The sequence below is a fragment of the Rhinopithecus bieti genome, unplaced genomic scaffold, assembly GCF_001698545.2.
Source record: "Rhinopithecus bieti isolate Rb0 unplaced genomic scaffold, ASM169854v2 scaffold_1017, whole genome shotgun sequence".
NCBI lineage: Eukaryota > Metazoa > Chordata > Mammalia > Primates > Cercopithecidae > Rhinopithecus > Rhinopithecus bieti.
In genome coordinates this window covers 4,402,871-4,414,902 of record NW_016803657.1, presented here as the reverse complement: position 1 = coordinate 4,414,902, position 12,032 = coordinate 4,402,871, and the positions used below count along the sequence as shown (strand labels likewise).

General features: G+C 59.1%; 1 protein-coding gene across 3 annotated transcripts in view; it reads right to left on the bottom strand.

Moving 5' to 3' along the window:
- Positions 1-405: 405 nt before the first annotated feature.
- Positions 406-12,032, bottom strand: part of BRAT1 (BRCA1 associated ATM activator 1) — a 17,756-nt gene continuing 6,129 nt past the window's right edge. Inside the window, exons 2-13 of one of the 3 annotated variants that reach the window (XM_017894557.1) lie at positions 10,369-10,523; positions 8,012-8,159; positions 6,642-7,014; positions 6,243-6,374; positions 4,707-4,798; positions 4,313-4,431; positions 3,893-4,079; positions 3,575-3,648; positions 2,401-2,503; positions 2,159-2,257; positions 1,795-1,967; positions 406-1,314 (exon numbers count right to left, since the gene is read on the bottom strand). In XM_017894557.1, the coding sequence (XP_017750046.1) occupies positions 619-1,314; positions 1,795-1,967; positions 2,159-2,257; positions 2,401-2,503; positions 3,575-3,648; positions 3,893-4,079; positions 4,313-4,431; positions 4,707-4,798; positions 6,243-6,374; positions 6,642-7,014; positions 8,012-8,159; positions 10,369-10,523 (2,351 nt within the window). In that variant the 3' untranslated portion in view covers positions 406-618. The remainder of the gene's footprint in view (positions 1,315-1,794; positions 1,968-2,158; positions 2,258-2,400; positions 2,504-3,574; positions 3,649-3,892; positions 4,080-4,312; positions 4,432-4,706; positions 4,799-6,242; positions 6,375-6,641; positions 7,015-8,011; positions 8,160-10,368; positions 10,524-12,032) is intronic. The other 2 variants (XM_017894579.1, XM_017894568.1) reach the window with 2 other exon arrangements.

The window sequence follows — 12,032 nt, the reverse complement described above, 5'->3', positions numbered from 1 at the left end:
AAGAGGCAGAGGTTGCAGTGAGCCAAGATCATGCCACTGCACTCCAGCTTAGGCAACAAGAGCGAAACTCCATCTCAAAGAAAGAGATGAGAGAGAGAGAGAGAGAGAGAGAGAGAGAGAGAGAGAGAGAGAGAGAGAGAGAGAGAGAGAGAGGGAGAGAGAAAAAGAGAGAAAAGAAAAGAAAGAAAGGAAGGAAAGAAGGAAGGGAGAGAAGGAAGGGAAGGGAAGGAAAGGGAAGGGAAGGGAAGGGAGAAAGGGAGGAAGAGAGGAAGGGAGGAAGGGAGGGAGGAAGGAAGGAAGGAAGGAGAGAGAAACAGTGCTGGGAAAACTGGGTATCTACATGTGAATGAATGAAACCGGACCCTTGTCTCAGATCATTATTACTAAATTAACTAAAAATGGATTAAAGACTTCAATGCCATTTATTTTGAGTAGAAAACAAGTCATTTCTTTAATACATCAAAATGTGGGATTTCTTGACCTTGCTTCTCTCCTGGTCCTGGCTTCCCCAGAGGATCCACTGGGCTGGGCTGGAGCCCTGGGGATGGCAGTGTCCCACGGAAGGACGTGGCACTGCCTTCCTCAGTCCTGAACCCCAGTGGCGGAATCTGGTTCTACTTAGTAGCAGTCAGCCTCATCCCCCTGCAGGAAGCCCCCCGTGGCCAGCATGTCCTGCAGGAGGGACTGGGGGCTCTTCTGCACGTGGTCGCTGCTCTCGGCCAGTGTGCTCCGCAGGCCCTCCAGGTCTAGGGACCTGAGCATGGCCAGCACAGCCTCAGGCTCCTGGTCCCCTGGGGGCTGGGCGTGCTCACCTGCCCAGCACCTTGGCAGGGCAGCCTCCACTGAGGCGGTGTTGGGGCTGCCCCCGGCCTCCCGCAGGCTGCTGTAGGAAGCAATCTTGTCCCTCAGGAAGAGGAGGAGGTCACAGGACTTCTGCGCCACGGGGCGGTCGCAGTCAAACAAGGCAGAAAAGGCGAAGTCGAAGAGCCCCACGTGGCAGAAAGCCCTCAGCGCCTCGGTGAGTGGCCGGGCTGGGGCCACCTCGGGTAGGGCCACGGCATAGGGGCAGTGGGTACGTGGCGGCCCCAACGTCTGGCCCAGGAACACCAGTGCCAGCTCCAGGCCCTGGGTGCGGACCTCCCAGTCCAGGTCCCGGCTTGCCGCCCGCAGCACAGTGGCCACAAACTGTTCCACGTCCTGGGCCGCGTCGGCGTGGCCGTCCCGTAGCCACTCAGTGAAGACTTGCATGACCGCCCTCCGTGGGAAGCCCTCCGAGTCTACAGAGAGGATGTGCAGGAGCTCCGGGAACAGGCTCTGGGGGACAGGGAGCGGGTGGGGATGGTCAGTGGGGCGGCAGGAGTGGGGCTCCCACAACAGGACCCCAGGGGCATCAGTGGGGCTGGCCCCGGACATGGGCAGTCTAGGGCCACACCCCACTCTGGCACCTTCCCGTGCTACGCGGTGAGCACACTGCCCTCCAATCCTCAGTTTACCCATCTGTCAAATGAAGGTAACCATGTCTAAGTGGAGGGGTGCTGGGGAGACCAGGCGAAGAGCACAGGCCTCATGCCCAGCAGAGCCCCAGGGCCTCGGCAGTCACTCCCATAGTTGCTGCCCACAGCAGCAGCTGCTCCCTCGGTGGATGCTGGCCGCTCACCCCCCCGCAAGCAGTTGAGCACACACGATGGCCAGGTGGGAGCTGCTGGCCAAGGAACCCGCCACCTCCTACCTTCTGGGCCTCTGCGTGCTCAGGGCTAGCAGGGGCTGGCAGCTAAGAAACCCAGCACTTCCTACCTGCCGGGCCTCTGCGTGCTCAGGGCTGGTGGGGGCATGCAGGCCCCAGCTGGAAAGCTGCCCCGTGGCAGTCACTGCGCTCGCTCGGACGTAACTCTCAGGGTCCTGGAGGAGCTGCCGGGCCAGCTCAGGCACCTCTGAAGCCAGGAGGACGCATCTGAAGTCGGCCTGTCCTGGGGGTCGAAGTGGCCACATGCACCTGTGACCGAGGGCCGAGCCTTGCCGCCTCGGCCTCTGCCTCCACCCCTTTGTGGGCAGCCGACGTGGCCCAAGTTTCTAGAGCCAGCAAGAGGCTGCTGGTGCACCCCGGCTCAGTGAGCCCCCAACAGGCGGGAAGGCAGCCCCTCCATCTGCCAGCACTCACCTCCCCAGTGCCTGCTTAGCTGGGTCAGGAACTCGAGGGCGGAGTCCCTCACCTCCCAGCAGGGGTGGCACAGGCGTTTCTGCAGCACAGGGAACAGCTCTAGGGCGGGAAAGGGCAGGTCAGGGCGACCTTGGGGCCAGGCTCACCCTGCCCTCGGAGCCAGCTGAGCCTTTCCACCCAGTCCCTGCTGCCTCCACCCCTGCGACTCCAGCTCCGTTCACCCCTGTGAGGGGCTACATTACCTCTGAGGAACTGCGGGATGAGGGGGCCAAGATCAGAGCAGCCAGGGGTCTTGGGTGAGCTCAGGAGCCACCTGAGTGTGGCCTGGAAGGCCTTCTTCAGAACCTGGAGCAGACAGGGCAGGCTGTAGGGCCACGAGAGGCAGAGGAGCAAGCTGTCTGCCTGTCCCTCTCACCTTCATCTGTGCTGCCCCCACTCCAGGGACAGAGATGGGGACAGGAAGTGGAGAAAGAAGGGAACGCTGGGCTTCTTTCTTTTTTACAGACAGGGTCTCACTGTGTCACCCAGGCTGGACTGCAGTGCTGCAATCACAGATCCCTGCAGCCTCCACCTCCCAGGCTCAAACAATCCTCCTGCCTCAGCCTTATGAGTAGCTGGGGCTAGAGGCACACATCACCACGCCCGGCTAATTTTTGCAGTCAAATGCTCTACTCCTGAGCTACACCCCGGGGCTAATTTTTGTATTTTTTTGTAGAGATGGGATCTTGCTATGTTGCCCAGGCTGGACTCAAAGTCCTGGGCTCCACGGATCCTCCCATAGCACAGTAATCACAGCTCTGAGCCCCACACCCCTCCTGGGCTGATTTTAATAAGGCAGAATCTGCTGTGGAACCGGCTTCCCAAACTGTGAGCAGGAGAGGTGGCGGCAGCCCCCACCAGAAGAGCCACCACCCAGGCAGCGGGATTTCTGCATCAAAACATGACCAATGACGCAGGGCACTTTTCCTTAGGATCTCAGGAGGCCCTGGGCCCTTCCTCCAAAGCTGTCCACTGTCTGCTCAGTGGCAGATGGCACAAGGTCTGTACCCGCCAGGGCCCAGCTCCGCGAGGGGCTATGGAGTGGGCACGTTCACAAACGGCGCTTAGGAGAACCCAGAGCCCACGCCCAGGGCCGTCCTGGTGCCACTTCATTTCCCTTGTCCAGAATTCCCTGCAGGCCGCCTGGCCGGCACCCCTGCTCCCCACGGCCCCACACACCCCTGCACGCTGATGTATCTTCACCAACAAGAGGCCCTGGGCCCGACGCATGCAGCCACCTGCATCATGAAGCTCTCTGAGCAGTGCCTCTGTGGCCCTGTGTGAAGGCCCCGTCCCCAGGGGCCCGCATGGGGCCAGGGTGGAGTGGGGGGTGGGTCCCACTGCCTCTGCCTCCCTCTCCTAGTTCCCTATCCGTACCGTGGGGCTGGAGCCGGGGCTCTCGAGGCACTCCAGGAGGACAGCAAGCGCCTGCATCACCAACTCCTGGGGGCCTGAGACAGAGGTGAGCGGATAAACCACCCCCACCTCCACCCCAGGGCCCTCCCCATCAACTCTGGGAAGGAGCAGGACAAGGCCTCATCCGCCAGCTGAAACCTCCTGCACGGCCCTCCCCCCCTCAGCCCCCGCCCCAGAGAAGAAACACAGAGGGACAGCAATTCCCAGGCGCCTCCGAGCAGAAAGGAGAGTGGGGGATCGGGTTTCGCCCAACGCCAAAGCCGTACAGAACACACTCACCTGTCCCCTCTGACAGCGTCCCCAGGAAGTCGAGGGCTGCTCGCTGGACCCGGACGCAGCCCGCCAGGGTCCCACAGAGGTGGCCCCCCACACTGGAGGCGGGGGCAGCCGAGCCATCGCAGAGCCGCAGGACAGTCACTGCAGCCTCCAGCAGGGACGCCTGGGGCCACGGCGAGGGGCGCTGGGGCTGCGAGGGACGGGAGCGTTAGCCAAGGTTGCGGTCCCACTGCCAGCGTGGATGCAGGGGCGCTGGGGCTTTGAGGCGTGTGGGGCGGGGGACATCAGCCAGGGTTGTGATCCCACGGCCGGCGTGGACGCGGGGGCGCTGGGGCTGCGAGGGGTGCGGGGCGTCAGCCCAGGTTGCGGTCCCACTGCCGGCGCGGATGCTGCCGGGCTCCATGAGGGCGGGGCCGCACCTACCAGCGGCTGCAGCTCCTCCAGGTGAGCCAAGGTGCGGCACAGGAGGCCCGCGCAGGACGACTTAGAGGCCAGGAGTGCGTCCACCGTCGTGGCGTCATCTGCCGTCCCGTCCAGCAAGCCTGCCAGGAAAGAGCTCCCTTAGAGAGCACTTCAGCCTCCCCACGGTCACCAGCCACCCCCCGGCCACCACTCGCAGCAGAGGCCAGGACCTGGGTGCAGAGCAGCAGCCCACCAGGGATGATGGCCACGCCCCCGGTCCCCTTTCCCCTTAGTGGGAGGCCTGGGTGTGACTAAAGTGGGGTGGGGGTGGCGAGTCTGGTACTCCCATCCATCTCCCCTCCCCCAGCTGCAAGGACCCAGGTTCCGCCCTCCCAGCCCTTTCTGAGCAGCGTACCTGGGGGTCCGGGGGCCTGAACTGTGGCCTTCAGGACACAGGCCAGGGGCTGGAGGAGGACCTGGAAGGCCTGGGTCCTCAGTGCCTGTGGGCTGGAGACAAACACGCAGTGAGCACCGTGACCCTGGCTGCGAGGCAAGCTGGCTGTGCTAACATCCCCAGCAAGCCTGGGGCAAACCAGGGAGGGGGTTGGGACACCTCGCCAAGAAACAGTTTCTCTGCAGGCCACTGGCCAGGGGATGCCATGGGACAGAGAGTGGCAGGGAGACAGGCCTGACCAAGGAGATGGACCTGACACTCCCAATGTCCTGAGGAGCAGACACTGAGGGACCTCCAGGAGGGCCCAGCCATGCACCCAGAGAGAGGGGCAGTGCCTGCTCAGGGGGACAGGGACAGGGTGCCCCCAGCCTCCTGGGTGTCCCCAGGTGTGCACAGCGTCCACTTTGTAGGAGGGACCTGCCCTCATGTCTGGGTCCAGGTGGGGGCAGTGCCCGCTCAGGGGGACAGGGACAGGGTACCCCCAGCCTCCTGGGTGTCCCCAGGTGTGCAGTGTCTACTCTGTGGGAGGAACCTGCCCTCACATCTGGGCCCAGGTGGGGGCAGTGTCCCCACAGTGCATTCCTGTAAGGCTGGGTCTGCTCCTCCATCCTCCCCCCGTCTACTCTCCTAAACATTCGGAGACCCCGGAGCTCAGAGCCGGGCTTTTTTTTTTTGAGATGGAGTCTCGCTCTGTCGCCCGGGCTGGAGTGCAGTGGCCGGATCTCAGCTCACTGCAAGCCCCGCCTCCCGGGTTTAGCCATTCTCCTGCCTCAGCCTCCTGAGTAGCTGGGACTACAGGCGCCCACCACCTCGCCCGGCTAGTTTTTTTTTTTTGTATTATTATTTTGTATTTTTTAGTAGAGACGGGGTTTCACCGTGTTAGCCAGGATGGTCTCGATCTCCGGACCTCGTGATCCGCCCGTCTCAGCCTCCCAAAGTGCTGGGATTACAGGCTTGAGCCACCGCGCCCAACAGCCGGGCTTTCGTGGTCCCCTTGGGCCCTTTGGGCAGCGGGTCCTAAGGTCACTTCCACCCCTAATGTGAGCCTACCTAGAACCCTGGCAGGCCGTCCACGGCCTTCCCACCTGTCCTGACCCAGGCACTGCCGTTCCACCGCCCCCAGGCCCCCCACCTGCGTGGTGTGCGTGCTGGGGAGCTCCAGCACCCCCAGCCAAGGCTGCAGTGGGGGACAGGTGGGAGGGCAGCGGAGCACAGGGCCTGGGCAGGACCATCCCGCTCTGGGCAGAGCAGCTCCGGCCATCCTTCTCACCTCTGGGGATCTCGAAGAGCTTTTGTCTGAAACAATTATTCTGTTGCTAAAGATCCTGCAGAAGCCGCCAGCCCGCACGACTGCCACGTGTAACCCACGCACAGCCCAATCACACCCCACACGGCCGCCTGACTGTCCCTGGTTTCTGGAACTCCCGTCTTGAGGGCTGCGTTCTCAACCTCCCTGCCTGCCCTGGCTCCCAACACCCGCCTTGGCATGAAACGCACCCCAGGCCATACCAGTGCTCGAGCTTCAGGATCCCCAAAGCCAGGGGTCCCACGTGGGTGGGGCCCAGGCAGCTCAGAGCCTGCGCCAGCGTCTCCCACAGGCTGCCATCGGAAGAACTGAACACAGGAGAACTGCAGGGAGACCCCAGAGAGAGAAATTATTCCCCCATCCCCTAAAACCCCATTCGAGGCCTGGCTGAGACTGCCACGGCCCCAGCGCTGAAGGCGCCCAGCCCAGGACAGGCCTTTCCCCACGAGGGTTCCAGGGTCACCCCAGTGCCGCTTCACTGCAGGCCACATCCTCAGGGAGTCTCTGGCTGCCAGTGGGACATGCCTGGGTGTCATCCGAGGAAAACAATTGCCCACCCAGGCCCCCCAGCTGCGTCCCGGGGGCCTGACCGAGCCACACGGAGAAGCAGATCCACGAGCGAGTGTGCGGCGGGGATGGGGTCTCTCTCCAGCAGACAGGCCACGCGGGGACTCAGCCGCACCCACAGGGCTTCCGTCCAGGGGCTCTGGCAGCGGCCGAAGGTCGTGGTCAGGACGTTCAGGGCCTGAGTGACCTTGGGGGTGGCCGTGGAGCACAAGGACTCCTCCACGTGATCTGTGATCTTCTGGGCACACGCGGGCCAGTCATCCCCCCGCAGGCAGGGGTGCCCCTCGGCTCCACCTCGCATGGACAAAGCCAGGACATGTACCAGGAGCTGACTGGCCGCCGAGGCCACAAACAGGCTGGAGTCTCCCTGTAGGGAGAAGATGGTGTCGACTGCACCTGGGCAGGGGATGGGGGAAGACAGGAAAAAGGGGATGAGCCTCAATAGAGCCGGGGGAGGCAGACAGCAACCTTAATCCAGGACTCCAGGGTCTCAGGGAAGATGCAAAGAGCAGAGGGCACCCCAAGACGCCCCCAAATGCCCCTCCACTCAAAAGCAAAAGAGAACAGGAACAGAAGCTCCCTGGAGACAAGCACCTCCCCCAAGCTGAGCGTTTAACACACACAGCTTGTGATGCTTCCCAATTCGTTCCTTGTTGTTTTTTGTTCTTGCTGTTGTTGTTGTTTTGAGAAGGAGTCTCATTCTATCGCCCAGGCCGGAGTACAATGGTGCAGTCTTGGCTCACTCCAACTTCCACCTCCCAGGTTCAAGCCATTCTCCCACCTCAGCCTTCCAAGTAGCTGGGATTACAGGCACCTGCCATCATGCCCGGCTAATTTTTGTCTTTTTAGTAGAGACGGGGTTTCACCATGTTGGCCAGGCTGGTCTTGAACTCCTGACCTCAGGTGATCCACCTGCCTCGGCCTCCCAAAGTACTGAGATTACAGGCGTTAGCCACTGTGCCCAGCCTTGTTTCTTGTGTTTTGAGACAGGGTCTTGCTCTGTCGCCTAAGCTGGAGTGCAGTGGCTCAACCACTGCTCACTGCAGCCTCGACCTCCTGGGCTCATGGGATCCTCTTGCTTCAGCCTCCTGAGTAGCCAGGACTATAGCCATGCGCCACCATGCCTGGCTCCCAAATAGTTTCAAAGACTGAGTCCTCACAGCTGATCTGTAAATGGCTGAGAAAGCCGCCTCGCCCCCTAGGGTCTGACTTGCAAACCAGAGGACACTGGAGAGCAGTACTGTCACGGTGCATTCTTCACAATAACTCTGGTCTATGCGATTTTCTGGTCAACAATCGCATAGACCAGACGCTCAGATTCAGCAAGGTGCAGTGACTCCCCTGGGGTCACACAGGCAGGATGAGGAATGGGGTGGGGTGTGGGCGCACTCACCGTGGTCGGCCAGGAAGCGCAGGGCACTGGGGTGCTGTGCCAGGGAGTGGAGGCCCTGGATCCAGCCACTGCGCACGGTGGGGACGGCCCAGGCTGCTCGGCCGAGGGGTCCTGCCTCCCCAAAGAGCCCTGGTAGCAACTCCCCCTGCTGGGAAGCAAAAAAAGAGGTGAAGGGGGGCCGGGCACAGTGACTCACGCCTGTAATCCCAGCACTTTGGGAGGCTGAGGGCAGATCACGAGGTCAGGAGTTCAAGACCAGCCTGACCAACATGGTGAAACCCCGTCTCTACTAGAAATACAAAAATCTGCCGGGTGTGTTAGCACACACCTATAATCCCAGCTACTCAGAAGGCTGAGGCAGAAGAATCGCTTGAACCTGGGAGGTGGAGGTTGCAGTGAGCCAAGATCACGCCACTGCACACCAGCCTGGGCAACAGAGCGAGACTCCGTCTCAAAAAACCAAACAAGAAAGAGGTTAGGGGACCTGGCAGGTTTCCAGGGATGTGGAGCAAAGCAGAGATGGGTTTTCAGTTTTCCAGGGCTGGTGGAGGCACTTTTGGAGGACATTTTCATGTATGTATGTATGTATTTATTGACAGTCTCACTCTGTTGCCCAGGCTGGAGTGCAGTGGCACAATCTCGGCTCACTGCAACCTCTGCCTCCCGGGCTCAAGCTATTCTCCTGTCTCAGCCTCCCATGTAGCTGGCATTACAGGTGCCCCCCACCACACCCAGCTAATTTTTGCATTTTTAGTAAAGACAGGGCTTTACCATGTTGGTCAGGCTGGTCTCGAACTCCTGACCTCAGGTGATCCGCCTGCCTCAGCCTCCCAACGTGCTGGGATTACAGGCATGAGCCACCGCGCCCGGTCTGGAGGGCACTTTCCTACCAGCTGCTGACAGACAAGGGCCCCCGGATTCACTGTACAGCAGCGCCCTAGGACGTCGTGGACAGTCTGTCCTGCAGCACGATGGTGCCTGGGTGGGCTGCTAGGGAGTCTGCAGGTGCTTAATTGGGGGGCACCATGAATGGCAAGCTAACGGTACTGGATGTGCCTCCGAGCAACCTGGCGAGGGCCTGTGGGGCACCAAGAGAAGCCGTCGTGCTAGACGGGCAAGGGCCCTGAAGCTCGCACCAGGCATCACCTGACAGACTCAGCACTGCCTGTTTGGAGCTGGAAGACACAGCTCTGGAGGGCTCTCGTGCTCTCATGCCTTGTTGCTACGTAGAAATTCTTGGCTGGGAGCAGTGGCTCACGACTATACCCCAACACTTTGGGAGGCTGAGGCAGGAGGATCATTTGAGGCCAGAAGTTTGAGACCAGCCTGGGCAACATAGTGAGACCCCATCTCTACCAAAGATAAAAAAAAGTAAGTCAGGTGCATGCACCTGTGGACCCAGCTACTCGGGAGGCTGAATGGGAAGGGTCACTTGAGCCCAGGAGGTCAAGGCTGCAGTGAGCTGCCACTGCACTCCAGACTGGGCGACAAAGCAGGATTCTGTCTCTAAAAAAACAAAACAAAAAAAGGCCGCGTGTGGTGGCTCACGCCTGCAATCCCAGCATTTTGGGAGGCCGAGGCAGACGGATCACTTGAGGTCAGGAGTTTGTGACCAGCCTGGCCAAAATGGTGAAACTCTGTCTCTACTAAAAATACAAAAATTAGCTGGGCGTGGTGGCAGGTGCCTGTAGTCCCAGATACTTGGGAGGCTGAGGCAGGAGAATAGCTTGAACCTGGAAGGTGGAGACTGCAGTTAGCTGAGTTTGAGCCACTGCACTCCAGTCTGGGGTCTCAAAAAATAGTAATAAAATAAAAAATAAATAAAATTAGTTAATTTTTTAAAAAAGACATTCTCATTAGTCATTCATTCATTTGTAGGCTGGGTCGCTGGAGGTGCAGGATGTGCGGTCTCTTTTGGTCCTCATGACAATCCCATGGCACGGCTACAACTTCTATCTCCGTCCTAGGAAGAGACGGAGGCCACGGCGTGGCTACGACCCCCATCTCCGTCCTAGGAAGAGACGGAGGCCACGGCACGGCTATGACCCCCATCTCCGTCCTAGGGAGCGGAGGCTTGCGGCCGTGGGCAAGGTCAGACAGCTGATCAGAGCTGGGAGCCAATCCCAGTCATCTTATTCCAAAAAACCTCAACTTCTTAGCCCCAGCATCACTCCGGGAGAATTTTTCAAAGGGGGCTACACTCAGGGGTAAAATCATGCAGTTCTGGCGAGGACACAGGGTCGGGGCAGGCTGCTGGGACTTGGGATGGTGATAGCTACAAATGCCCCACCTGGCTGCGGGAGGAGAAGGTTGCCCACCTCTCTACGGGACACTCAGGTGGGAGGCCCCAGGCTCACCTGAAGATACTGGAAGCAGTTTTCCTGGGCTGCGAAGGTGCCTGCCAGGCGCAGTGAGAAGGAGAGGACCCCGGGACTCAGGTCCTGGACTTTCAGCACATGGGACAGCAGCTCCACCAGGCAGGGGTGCCCCTGCAGCAGCACAAGACTGGACTCTGTGTGGACAGCCCAGCCCAGGGGTTACCAGGGGCACAGCACCAGGTATCCCCCTGGATGACCGCTCTTCTACTAGCAATTCCCAGACCCTTTTCTTGCAGGGTGTTAGATTTAGGGATCCAACTGGAAAAAATATATCTGCAACAAATACGGCAAATGACTCATAATTTTAATTCGGTAAGGGCAGAAAAACTAGAAAGCCAACACCTTAACAACAGGTGAAAGGCGGAACATTTTCACCTTTCACAACAGGTGAATGGCCAAAAATGCTGAAAAAATGTTCTGCCTCACTGACAGTGAAAAAGAAATACAAATCAAAGTGAAAGACCAGGCTGGGCGCAGCGGCTCACTCCTGTAATCCCAGTACTTTTAGGAGGCCGAGGCGGGTGGTCACTTGAGCTCAGGAGTTCGAGACCAGCCTGGCTAATATGACGAAGCCCTGTCTCTACTAAAAATACAAAAAATTAGCCAGATGTGGTGGCTCATGCCTGTAGTCCCAGCTAATCGGGAGGCTGAGGCAGGAGAATCGCTTGAATCCAGGAGGCAGAGGTTGCAGTGAGCCGAGATTGCGTCACTGCACACCGCACACCCCAGCCTGGGTGATGGAGCGAGACTCTATTCCAAAAAAATAAAATAAAACAAAAAGTGGAAGAGCATTTTCACCTTTCCTTAGTGCTCTGTGCAAGGAGGTACAATGGAACAGGCATTCCTCTCTAGACGTGGCATCCTGTATTTCTATACCTAGCTACGCTACTGCTTAAAAGCACCAGTGGCGAAAAAGATATTTTGAGGCAAAGGCTGGGAGAGTTTCCCAGTGAGAGGCTCTTGTAGAAAGAATGTGGTTCAGTAAGGAGAGTGAGGAGCATGCAGAGGAGGAGAACCAGGCCAGGACTCAAAAAGCACTGAGTCCACCTGAATCAGCACCACAGGCTGGGCGAGGTGATCATACCTGTAGTCCCAGCACTTTGGAAGGCCAAGGCAGGAGGATCACTTGAGCCCAGGAGTTCAAGACCAGCCTGGGCAACATAGCAAGACCCTGTCTCTACAAAAAAATAAAATAAAATAAAATAAAAATTCGCCTGGAGTGGTGGCACACATCTGTAGTCCCAGTTACTCAGGAGGCTGAGACGGAAGGATCGCTTGAGCCCAGGAGTTCGAGGCTGCAGTGAGCTATGACTGCATCACTGTACTACAGCCTGGGCAACAGAGGGAGACCCTGTCTCTTAAAAAAAAAAAAAAAAAGAGGCGGGGCGCGGTGGCTCATGTCTGTAATCCCAGCACTTTGGGAGGCTGAGGCAGGCAGATCACGAGGTCAGGAGATTGAGACCACCCTGACAAACATGGTGAAACTCTGCCTCTACTAAAATATAAAAAATTAGCCGGGTGTGGTGGTGTGCGCTTGTAGTCCCAGGTACTCAGAAGGCTGAGGCAGGAGAATTGCTTGAACTTGGGAGGTGGAGGTTGCAGTGAGCCAAGATTGCACCACTGCACTGCAGCCTGGTGACAGG